Here is a 13210-nt window from a genome sequence, read left to right on the forward strand (position 1 = left end):
GATGTTGCTAATTCTTGAGAACCTTTGTACTTACTGAATTAGGAACAGTCTCAAATAAACCCTTCATATCCTGATTTCTCCTGCTTGGGTTGAATACAACTGGCTAATGGCAACAAGAATATGATGAAGTTATAGAAGTCAATACATAAAAGTATGGAACACGTTCGAGTGAGCACGCTTGTTCAGTTTATTTTAGCTTTCCAGTGATGTGCGTAGGTGGGTCCTCTTCCCTACAATGACGTACATCTTAGTTTATTCCTACTACTTCCATACGGCTTTATTCAGTTAAGGAGAGAGGTTATAGATATAGCCTTTGTTTAACCCTTAGTAAATAGAGATCCTTCCTAAGTTGAGTAAAAGGCATCTGATGGTAACAAAAATAAACTAAAAAGTACCTCAACATGCTGGAGGGGCTCATTAATCTTTCCGAGATAATTCAGGCTACACGCCCAGTTAGGCCTTTTCAGGCATTATCCAGGAATATACTTGCAAACTTTGGGAAGAACCACTCAAGTAACACCTATTACTTTTTCATAAGGTTTCCAATATTGTTTGTAGATCTGCTGAAGCTTCAACAGTTTTTTAAATAACACAATTTTGGTGCTCATTTGGTAAAAGCTACATGCTACCAACTTTTGAGAAAAATCACTGGTGTATATCACCTATTACTTTTCATTAATATTTACACCAGTGTGCATAGATCCATACTTGCTTTAATAGTGTCAGATATAACAGTTTTGTCTGTGCCCTACCATCCTACGTCTATGTTTTTGATAGTGATCTTGCTCAATTAAGTCCCTTGAACAGTTTTTAAAAAATCGTCGGATAGAAGTGGTTTAAGCAACGTAACTCGACAAGAACATGAAATTATGGCTACTCAGAAACTCAAGAATTACCATACAATATTGAACAAGTAGCCAACTTAAGTACGAACAGATGCGTGAGCTTCACGACTCAGATGCGGGGCTTTGCAAAAGTTGCCACAGTCCACAGGGTTTAAGGGGAAGTTTCAGGACATTCATATGGGGTTTGGCAAAGTTGCTAAAGTCTACAGAAGTTAAGAGGACACTTCAGGACACTAATATGGGGCTCAGCTAAAGTCAGCAAGTCTACCAGTGTGAAACATCGCCTTTCTGAAAAATGTTAATGAACGACAGGCAGAAAGGTCCGCTGTTAGTGATGCCCCCGCGACTGAAAGTATTATTCATGTTCTACTTAGCCTCTACAGTCACATGACGCGTTTTTACCTTTCCCGATGAGCAATTACTTTCCTATTTTTTGTGTGCGTTGTTCTCTTTCTCACTAAACACTCGTTGCCACAGCCTTGCATTACTAATTGTGGGTCGATTGGTCTGCAAATTACTATGCATGTATCTGAGCCTGATATCTTGATAGGCCTTTCTCAGCTTTTTGTAAAGGCCTTAAAAATAGATATTACTGTGAAGAAACGGCGGTGTAATCACCAGGTCACAGGCGCGACACAAACAGAGACAAATTCAACCATCCCTGTACAGGCACGTGAAATTTCGGTGCCTAACGTAGTTCGAAGTATGAAGCGACTTGATCTGAAAGAGCCGTCCAGCTTTTTTTTTTTTTTTTTTTTTTTTTTCCGGAGACTCGATTGTTTGGAGTGAAGTACAAATGAAATTAAATATTAGGGTGTTTATATTAAAAAGCAAACTTTGGGAAATGTCAGCATTTGCTTAGAAATGTTGCATTCAGATGCTGCCTCTCTGGGACATTTTACTCTTGCTACCTCCTGATGATGTTTTTCAGTGACATAGTAACATGGAGGGATTAGATGTAACACTAATTAACTTCTGCCATACATTAGGTGAATTCGTTTTAAATAATTGTTTGGTCGTACTCTGAGAAAAATGATAATTATCATACTGAAGGTGTTAACATAGGAATCCAAATATTCTTATTTTTGATTGGCATAAACTGAACTTTTTAACTCCTTAAAGACGATGACGTCGTTTTGTAGTTAAATTCATTCAGGCTAGGACAGCCGTCGAGTTTGGAACGGGATAGTGAAGGATATGTCTAACACAGCCAGTTCATGAAGTCTATCTTGAAGAGAAAAAAAGGATTTTATCCTTGGTAAGATTCATATAAGAAAACCGTCTGTGGCTGAACAGGATGAAGTATGTATTATGTGGTATTAACGAAGCTTGTTTTCATGTCATTGTTGATATATAAAGTTGACTTTTTCAGCTTAACGGAGACTTTTCTTACGAGACTTAACCTTCGTTAGCCCCTTCGCTACGAGGGAGCTCACCCAAGCAGAATAAAATCGTCAGGTTCTAGCAACATTAAATTAAGAAACTAGCATCTTGAATCTACACTTAATACATTGCATTTTCAATTTGCACGTATATATCATACTTACAGTTTTCTCAGAGAAACCAGTCCCACAAATGAGGCGGAGAAGAGGTGTTGGATCCAGTTGAAGTTCAGTTCACTGTGGAGAGAACGGCGATTATGCCTATTAATATCCTGTATCGGGTGACACGTTTTTCTATTTTATTATCAATATTACCAGATAATTTTCTTCATCCTAGTAGAGCATCCTAACGGAGAGAAGGTTAATGAGGGTTGTATGAGCCTCTCTAGTTGGTAAACTCTCTCCTGAGCTTACTGATAGTCGTCTGGAGGCAGGAAGGCGAGAGTAAAGGGACATTTTGCTGGTGAGGAATCACGATGAAATTCTATTCATTGTGGAGAGACAATCAGCATTGAATTTTAATCCCCATCCCCACCTCTAACCAGTACTGCAGTCCATTCTGCCCATTCTTTTGTTTACCACGTGCATTTATTTACCTCCCCGCCCCTGACAGTTTCATGTCACGACGCAGGTCAAGCGGTCCACGAACAAATTTTCTTTCCATGATCTTGTCTCTATGATGGAGAAAGGGGTGAGAGGATGATGATGATGATGATCATGTCGCTGAAACAGAGGTAAGGGCGAAATGCCCGATATTTTAAACAAAAACCGATGTTTACAATATGTATTTATTTTGTAGGGCTTCCTATATTATAAATGAAACACTTGAAATCCATGTCGCTCTTTCTGCCTTGTCTTTGCTGCCGACGGTCACATTTTTAGCAGGACTGTTATTTATATAAATTTTGTCTGCTGTTTCATGGGGGATTATTTATCGGCATATTCTTTTATTTTGTTAATACAACTTACAAACGATTTTACATAGTTCAGCGAGAGGTAACGGGCAATAAAGGGATTAGTGGCGATACTTTCTATCCCCGTCACTACCAAGTCACTGCAAAGGTTAACAAAACCGTCTGGAAGTAGCAAGACTGAAATACAAAATATGTCAGCAGACCGAACATGTTAACACTTTAAGCTCTGAGAATATTTCCAATACGGAATGGAGTCGACTTAAGTTATCAAGAAATTACTAAAGTAAGACATCATCGTACTGGCAAAAGTACAAGTCGTACGCTTGTTAGAGGTGCTGTCAACTGTAGCCGTAATGGTATCACATAATTCTTTCATTACTGGACGTCTTATCTACTTTAATCTTGTACTATCAGATGATTTATTCAGCTCAGGAGAGGCTTCTCGAACTGGACGGGTTAAATTATAGGCCTCAATAATCCTCACACAATTAGCCTATATAGCGCGTTCTTAAAAAATGAATGGTATTTGCAATTATAAAAACAAACATAACATCGTTCAGAAGAAAGGGAAAAAGACCACTACACGAGTTTTAAGAGTAGCAGTAATAATTATACTAAGTATATTTATAATAATAATAATAATAATAATAATAATAATCTATACTCCTCATTGGGTGTGACAATATGTACTGTACAAAAACACCAGGTCCAGAGAGGGGACCCATTTCACTGAACGTTTCGATAAGCAGGCTTCCTCAGGAATGACCTGAAGAAGCCTGCTTGGCAAAACGTTGAATAAAAAGAGTCCTTTCTCTGCACTTGGTGTTTTTGTACAAAGGTAATCTATCCATTCTTCATCCAATCATTTTTTTTCCCCACCCGTAGCGTAGCGGTACGGGATTGGGCTCCTCACTCCTGACATTTAAGGCGAAGGTGACCAGCCATTCTCACCCCTTAGTGGCATTATATGAGCAATAAGCCCCAACCATCCCTTGGATGGCTCCATCCTGATGGAGCGCTATCATCAGGCGTCATTTCTTTATATGGTCACCACCCTATATAACATATGTGTTCCTGGATGACAAGAAACTGTTTGGCTTTTAGTGTAATCATCTCAAGGTGTACTTAACTAATACTTACAGGTCAATCAGCTCGCTCATCTCGTTGAAGGCTCCAGCCTCGATCACTCTAATGCGGTTGTGACGTAGGTACCTGTACGGGAAGCAGGGTTAATGGTAATACAGGTGACAGCTGTAGCAATAGTGACAGGTTTAGTTATGCTGATTGTTGTGGTGTGATAGTTATAGCAGCGGAAACAGTTGCTGTGGAGTCCATTGTTATTGGTGATCGATGTAGTGGTGATACCTGTAGTTGTGATGGCTTTAGTGGTGGAAATAGTTTTAGTAGTGGTAACAGATGTCGTAGTATTGATAATTGTAGTGATGATAATAGTTATAGAAGTGATGGTAATTGCAGTAACGCTGATAGTTATAGTGGTGGTGGTTGTTGTAGTAGTGAGGATAGTAATGGAAATCATAGTTATACTGATAATAATGGAAGAACTGATGATTACTACATTACTGGAAATTGCTCTAGTATTAGTGCTAATAGTTTTTACTCGTAGCCGATGAAAATGTTGGTGGCAGCAGTTGGTGTTAATACAGTAACATTTAAAATATGCAGATATAAGTGGGACAGTACAGGAAATACATGTAGGAAGTTACTGGAAGCCAGACAAATGGTATATTATTAAAGTAACTGAGCGAAGGTGTAAGCAGTTTGACTCATTTTTAGAACACCCGTAATTTTTAGATGTGATCAGACTTCCCACCACATTATAAAGTTTATTAAGCAACAACACAGAAACATCAGACTTGCTCTATCTGCATCACACGCTTTAGAAATTACCGTCAAAAATAGGGAGCTTGCTCACGACTTCGTACCCAAAAATTTATTAAAAGGTTACATGCCATAGTTACATTGTTACTGGTCTAGCAATGGCTGATCTAGAGGGGGGAAGTGAAGGCAGTCTGGCCCAAACTTTTTTTTTTTTTTTTTAATGTTTAGCATTTTACTCCTTCAGTAAGGGTACCGCACTATCAATAAGGGTACCGCACTACTGAAATCCAAAAGGCATTATAAGTATATATATATACTGAGGAGTATGTGTGGAGTGACGCGTATGGATCGAGTGCGAAATGATGAAGTGCGAAGGAGAACTGGAGTTGTTCGGGAGATGGCTGGTAGAGTTGAGCAGAGGGTGTTGCAATGGTTTGGGCATATGGAGAGAATGGATAATGAGCGATTGGTGAAAAAGATAACTAGATCTGATGTGAGAGGTGTAAGGCTGAGAGGAAGACCACGAATAGGATGGATGGACAGTGTGAAGAGAGCGCTGGATGCGAGAGGGATGTCTGTTGAGCAAGGAAGAGTGGCTGTGCGTGACAGAAATAAATGGAGAGAAATTGTGAATGAATAAGTGATGACGCAGCCCTGAGGGGATATTCTCCCGCATTTGGTCTGATCAGCTAGTCAGGTCAGGTGCGGGTAAGGGGATGGGTCTGTTATGATGTGGCAGGGGTAAACCAGTTCTGCTGTCGGGCCCTGCTGTGGATGTCACTGCTTGCATTGCGCAGTTGACCCTTGTGCGGTGTGATGCGGTGAGGATCTGTCCGTTCTCCCCTTTGGGGCTCAGATGCGAATGAATGTGTTTGAATGGATGAGTAAATGGAGAGTGAGTCGTCCTGTCTCGGCTACCTCCCTTTCCTTGGGGGAAGCAGCCTAGGTATATATATATATATATATATATATATATATATATATATATATATATATATATTCTTTGCCGCTTGCAAATGATTGTACAGAAAGAGGACTGAAGCCTGTGACTGTGATGTACTGCACACTTGAATGAGGAATATATATTTTCTTTGTTAGTACCATACCGTATATTCTATATAATTATATTATGATCATCGTCAGAGGGTAAAACATAAGAAAAAGTTTTGGATCCTCCCCTTTTGACAAATGTTTGATCCGGATCCGTCAATGTTTAGACTGTATGGCTGGTCGGACACATGGCTGATTCTTATAAATTAAAATGATTATGGAAAGGAAAGTTAAATATCCGTCAGAGTTCATCGTCTTTTACTGAGGCCAATGGACCCTAACGAGTTAATAACGGTAATTATTATCATGCAATTATTATCACTGACTTGTGATTCTGACCATTCTTTAGATGATTTCGTGTTTGTTTTAAAGATTCCCTTATCATTACAAGTACTGACAATGTAAACATAGTATATTTCAGGTGTGAGTGAAAGAAGGAGCAGGTTTTATGGTGAGTGTGGCTTACTCACAGTGACTCGAGCCCCGTGAAGCCCTTCAGCGACTCTGGCGTCAGTTCCTCCACCAGGTTGTGCTCCAGGAACCTGTGGAAGGCACGAGGACAGAATAGGTATAACCAAAGTTGAGAATCACCGATATGAAGCCTCATGTAATTTCATAAAACCTTAATACATTCAATCCTAAAAAAAAAAAAGAAAAAAAAAAAAATCAAGTGGAGCATCCTGCTATTGTATGAATCACCAAATAATGGAAAGCTAAGGAGGATTTTATTCAGTGTGTCCAACTATGGGCACCGGCTATACAGCCTGTTCCCTGAGGCTCAAAACGCCACCATTTCGGCGTTGACATCATCCGTCCATATTGATTATAGGGCTGTCTCATACAAGACTAGTGTACTTATATTGGCGGGTGAATTTTTACATGTCGATAAGTCTAATGGAAGATCAGTTAAGTCTGTTTTATTTAACTCAAAATCTTAAACTGCTCCCTGTCCCAGCCAGAATTAGAAGCTTGGTCCCTTAGTACTGTAGTCCACCTCTGTACCGAATCGGCCACTGCCTCTTGAAAAATCAGGAAAACATTTAATAAAATGAACTCAAGGTAAGAGGAAAATTTATGGGACTCTTCGTCGTTGTAACACAGTGAATGCATATAAAACCAGAAGCATAAAACACACACACACACACACACACACACACACACACACACACACACACACACACACACACACAGATAAAACATCGTAAGAAAGTTGAGAATCACATGGATTGTACCTGACAGCTAACCTTTTCAGTAAGTGAAGGAATTACATTTTTATTCTCCAAACTATCGCAAACTTACAGTCAGTTTATAGTTGGCCTCTTGTCGTGTTTACGTTAAAAGTAATTGCAACTAATCCTTCCAGGATGCGAAAAATTTTCCATAGGTTCTTGTCACCACCAGACGATCTTTTTCAGCAAAATAGTGGTCTATCGTCGACTAAGGACTTTTCAAAGGAACATTAACCCTTCAGCTCCGGTGAGTTTCTCTGACTCTAAATAATATCGTCTGAAGTTCTCTGGAAATAACTGCCAAGTTCTGAGTTTTTGGCCAAAACGTAAATCGCGGTATAAAGTTAAAATTTCTTTGCCGTGGTGGGTTTCTTTGAGTTTCATCTGATCGTTTGACCTCAGAAAGAGTAAAAGAAAAGAAAAAGTTCGTTAATCATAAGGAAAAAGTTAAAATACTGTAGTATAAAATGAAATCCTCTTCCTCCCCATACATACGCGCACATCCAGTGTGTATTGCTGACTAGGTAATGTAAACCTGAACCTTCTAGTTCTCTCTTCCTTATCACAAACGTCGGAGATGATTTCTTAATATCTTCAATGAAAGGATGCCTTTTACACTCAATTCCTACTATTTCCAGATGATATGAAGGGCAGCGCGACTCCCACGCTAGACTAGTACGTGCTGTTGGTGGATAGCGTAGTTTTTTTTCTTCTTCTGCCGTGTGGTGTATATATAAGGTCTTTATTGAAATTCTATAGTTGAAAACCTTCTACTTTTAAGTAATATGTTTTCCTCGATCGTCATCTTAGTTATGACGTCCGGCAGTGGTGGGCACCTGGAGGGCAAGTCTGCGTGTATGGGCACCCAAACGTGGCACAACAACCAGTTTTAAGAAAAAAAGGACATCTTACCCCGAGCGTCATAACTAAGCTGGCGATAGAAATGAAAAGTATACTTTGATTTTCACCCATACTCCTAGTTCTTTAAGGAGCATATGTTCCCTGTCATCATAGGAGAGGCTCTGGTGGTAAAAGGGTTAATGAAGTTTGTATGTAGTCCCCCAGTTCATAAAATGTAACGTAAGGGAAATAAGATAGCCTGCGGACAGCAAGATATAAAGAGGTGGCATCTGTTGCAGGAATTAATTTCGATAGACCCATGATAACATGTGTTTTAATACATCTGCCTCCAGAATGATTTTCTTTTGTTCATGGGAGACTTTTTCCAACCATCGGGGTTAGATGCAGCGTTCATTAACCCCTTCACTATGACAAATATTCCCCAAGCTTTGAGACGAATAGGATTATTTGGCGGTAGCAAGCATAAACTAGTATAAACTATATTGCTGAAGGGGTTAATTACCATAATAAGTACCGTTCTGACATTGTCATCATCAATGTTTCTCTGTCATTATCACTACCATCCATATATCATCATTCCACGCCCATCATCATTTCTACCACCACTGCCTGTATATTTTCCATGTATAGTCTCATCCCTATAGCCCCCACCATTCCAATCATGGTGATCATCTCCATCATCCATATATCCCCATCATCTCCGTCTGTTTATGTCATCCCTAACGTCCATATAACCACTACCTTCTTCCCATCAGCAGCATCTCTAATTCAGAATCTCTCTCGCAATATCATAGGGACCCTAATTTCGTCTCTCTAATATTTGGCTGTCCACATTCCTTGGCTGATTTCTTGGGCCGTATTCTGGACAAAATAATATAGGTGGCTTACTGGCACCTAGTCCTCATCAACCTGACCTGCAAATTATACCTCAGTGTTTCTTTTTGGTTACTTATGGTTTTCCAATGTTGAAATGTATTGCATAAATAACCTAAATGTAAATATTACCACGTCATCTGCAGAATTAATGGGTATGGAAGAGATGCAAGAAATTCTAAACATATAAGGCATCAGTCTTCATTGTCTTCTTTGGCATCATTATAAAGATCTACAGTACAGTAGGTTATTTTTTTTTTTTTATGCGAGGAAGAAGGAACCAAAGGCCATGAGCCCTCAATAATAGTTCCCTCCAAGAGAAAAATAAAATACAATAGAGAGCCAAATTCAAGATCCGATCATTTTGAGATGCCTGGACACACTGCGTTTGAAAGACTGGAGATCATAGGCAGCAGGAAATACAGATAGAGGGAGACAGTTCCAGAGCTGACCTGTTGCATAAATGAAAGACTGGGAGTAACGGTTAACTCTTGCATTAGAGAGTTGGACAGAAAAGGGATGAGAGTTTGCTGCCAGACGGGTGCTACGCGCCCGTCGTAGAGGTGGAGGAATGCAAGCAGACAGTTCAGAGGAGCAGTGACCATTAAAGTAGCGATAGAAAAGAGATAAAGATGCAACAGTGCGGCGAAGAGACAGAGGTTGAAGGGAGTCAGTAAGAGGAGGAGAGTTAATGAGACGAAAAGCCTTTGACTCCACCCTGTTGAGAAGAGCTGTATGTGGGGAGCCTCCCCACACATGAGAGTTGTACTCCACACAGGGGCGGATAAAACCCCTGTATAGAGTCAACAAATGTGCAGGGGTAAAGAAAGAGCGGAGTCGGCTTAGCACACCCAATCTCTTGGAAGCAGATTTTACAAGAGATGTAATATGATCTTTCCAAGATAAGTCCCGAGTAAATGAAACCCCAAGCATGTTCAAGGATGATGCAGGATTAAGCTGAATATTATTAAACATTAATGGGTATACCTGTGGAAGATTTTGTTGGGTTGATAGGTGTAAGAACTGAGTCTTAGATGCATTAAAGACAACCATATTATTTTTACCCCAGTCAGAGATACGAGCCAAGTCAGACATTAGGTGTGCCATAGCCTCATCCCTTGTTTCTTGAAGTAACTGTTGAGATGGGCGTTGTGGGAACCAAATGGAAAGGTGAAAGGTGGAGTCATCAGCGTATGAGTGGATAGGGTTAGATGTACAGCTTAGAAGATCATTGATGAATAAAAGGAAGAGAGTTGGTGACAGGACAGAGCCCTGAGGAACACCACTGTTGAAAGATCTAGGAGAAGAACGATGGCCGTCTACAACAGCGGCTATAGAACGACCAGAAAGGAAGCTAGCGATGAAGGCACAGATAGAAGGATAGAAACCGTAGGAGGGCAGTTTGGAAATTAAAGATTTATGCCAGACTCGATCGAAAGCCTTTGAGATGTCAAGTGCAATGGCAAAGCTTTCGCCAAAGTCCCGAAAGGAGGATGACCAGGAGTCTGAAAGGTAGGTGAGAAGATCGCCAGTGGAGCGTCCCTGACTGAACCCATACTGACGATCGGAAAGAAGGTTGTGATAGGAAAGATGCCTTAAAATGTTTCTATTAAGAATTGACTCGAAAACTTTTGAAATACAGGACGTTAAAGCAATTGGACGATAGTTGGAGGGTTGGGAGTGGTCACCCTTCTTTGGGACTGGCTGAATGAGAGCAAACTTCCAGCAAGAAGGAAAGGTACAAGTTGACAGACAAAGGCGAAAGAGTTTGCCTAGGCAGGGTGTAAGCACAGAAGCACAGTTCTTGAGAACAACAGGAGGGACCCCATCAGGCCCATATGCCTTGTTAGTACTGAGGCCAGTGATGGCAGAAAATACATCAACTGAAGAAATTTTAATGTCAGCCATGAGGAAGTCAGAGGGGAGAAGTGATGGAGGAACAGCACCGGAATCGTCTAAGGTGGTATTGGAGGAGAAAGTCTGTGCGAAGAGATCTGCTTTATCAGTAGAAGAAATAGCTCCAGAACCATCAGAGTAGAAAAGAGGAGGGAAGGATCATGAGGTAAAGTTGTTAGAAAGATTTTTGGCAAGGTGCCAGAAGGAGCGGGAAGAATTTGAGTTGGAGAGTTGAGAGCATTTAGTATGGATGAAATTATTTTTAGTAGAGCGAAGAACAGACTTAGCACGATTCCGGGCAGAAACATAAAGATGATGTGATTCAGGGGTGGGATGGCTCCGGTACCTTTTGTAGGCCTTCTCCTTGTTGTGGACAGCATTAGAACAAGCGTGATTAAACCAAGGCTTTCTTGCATTAGTCAAAGGATATGAGAAAGGAATGTATGCTTCCATGCCCGAGAGAATAACCTCCGTAATGCGCAAGGCACACTCAGATGGCTCACGGCCATGGAAGCAATAATCATTCCAGGGAAAATCAAAGAAGTACTGCCTGAGGGCCTCCCAGTCTGCGGCTCCAAAATGCCACAGACGACGTTTCCCTGGAGGGTCCACAGGCCGTACCGGAGTGATAGGACAGGTTAAGGTAATAAGGTTGTGATCAGAGGAGCCCAACGTAGAGAAAAGATTAACAGAGTAAGCAGAAGGATTAGTTGTGAGGAAGAGGTCAAGTATGTTGGAGCTCTCTCCAAGGCGGTCAGGGATACGGGTAGGGTCTTCATACGGATCACAGTTCCGTTCCTCCACTGATAATGTGTTGTCATCGACCTTCCCTAGTGTGTTTTCGTTTTTGTCACCCCCCCCCTCCTCTCTCTCTCTGTCCATGTGTGTGTGTGTGTGTGTGTGTGTGTGTGTGTGTGTGTGTGTGTGTGTGTGTGTGTGTGTGTGTGTGTCATTCTTTAAGCATCTACCTATATTCTTTACTAACATTAATTTGTTCTTTGTGGTTGCGACCATCATCCACTCACTTGATGTTGTGCTGCGTACTTCTTCTTTAGCCTTTATCATTCTTTTTCTGTGCCTGTCCTCCTCTCTCTATTTCTCCAATCTTTCCTCTCACTTCTTATTGCTTTTCTTTCCTTTACAGGTGGCTTTACATTGAGTGACAAGCCAAATGGTTTCCTGTAAACCAAGAAACCATTTACAACGCTGGGTGGTAATCATATAACCAAACCATACGTGTTCCCTACGTGTCAACAAGTGAATTGGTGGAGGGTTAGTGCCCCTCCCCGTAAAACAAATAACTCAAAGTCAAATGGCCACCCTTTACGGGATTACGGCGTCTGGCAATAGATAGATAAATAGAATTTGTTCTTTACTTCTTCCACCTGCAATTCTGTTCTTCGTCAGTTTTAGTTCTCCGTTTCTCACTGTTCCTCGGCAGCTTCATCACCAAACCTCCTTCCAGATTTACTCCGTCGCATTAACCCTTTCAGCCAAAAAGACATAATTAATATTACATTCTTGCTACTACAGGACGGATTTTACTCAGCTTGGAGGAGAACTCTCGTAGAAAAACGATTAATGAAGGCTGTATCTAGCTTCTCCAGCTGCAAAATTCTCTCACAAGCTGAAGATACTCGTAATCGTCTGAGCCACTGGAAGGAAGTGGTGCATTATTTCACTCCGTTTTTCTCCCGGGCCTTCCGATATTCTACTGTATATAAATTTCACTATTGCATTCCTCCTTCTACCCTTCCATCGTCTGTTCGTTAAACCTTTTTAACTCTCACCAATAATTTATTTAACTTACGCGCTATGTTTCTAATCTTCTGACTTTCTCAGTGGTTTAACTCCTCTTCCAGTAACCCCTCATATAGTCTTTGTTTTTCAACCCCACTCAGTTGGGGAATTTACAGAGGCTTTCTTCACCGCTGTGTGGAGTACAGTTCTCCTGCGTGTATATGTGTGGCTGTGACACACTACAAACATTAATTGGCTTTTTGTCTCAGTAGCCTTTTTCCTCCCACTGACTTCCTTCAAATTCTGTTTCTCTCTCTCTCTCTCTCTCTCTCTCTCTCTCACACACACACACACACACACACACACACACACACACACACACACACACACACACATACACACACTGTCACGAATTCGCGTGAGCGTATTTGTAAGTTCGTGACATTTTACATCAGTGGGAAAACCACGAATTCTAGTGGAATTCCCACTGCGCATCACTCAGTTCAACCGTCCTCGCATTCGCTCGATTGGGACGGTTTTCAGAACATTTCTCGCTGTTTCACAAGTGATCATTCGTAGGC

The 13210-nt window shown here is 40.9% G+C and overlaps 1 protein-coding gene across 1 annotated transcript in view; it reads right to left on the minus strand.

The window, feature by feature from the left end:
- LOC145418322 (relaxin receptor 2-like) overlaps positions 1-13210 on the minus strand; it is a 212176-nt gene that overhangs the window by 53326 nt on the left and 145640 nt on the right. Inside the window, exons 9-11 of the mRNA XM_080286762.1 lie at positions 6501-6572; positions 4282-4353; positions 2393-2464 (exon numbers count right to left, since the gene is read on the minus strand). Coding sequence (XP_080142888.1) covers positions 2393-2464; positions 4282-4353; positions 6501-6572 — 216 coding nt within the window. The remainder of the gene's footprint in view (positions 1-2392; positions 2465-4281; positions 4354-6500; positions 6573-13210) is intronic.

Source organism: Coenobita brevimanus, chromosome 113 (genome assembly GCF_032717465.1).
Source record: "Coenobita brevimanus isolate Jiangsu-jjx chromosome 113, ASM3271746v2, whole genome shotgun sequence".
Lineage (NCBI taxonomy): Eukaryota > Metazoa > Arthropoda > Malacostraca > Decapoda > Coenobitidae > Coenobita > Coenobita brevimanus.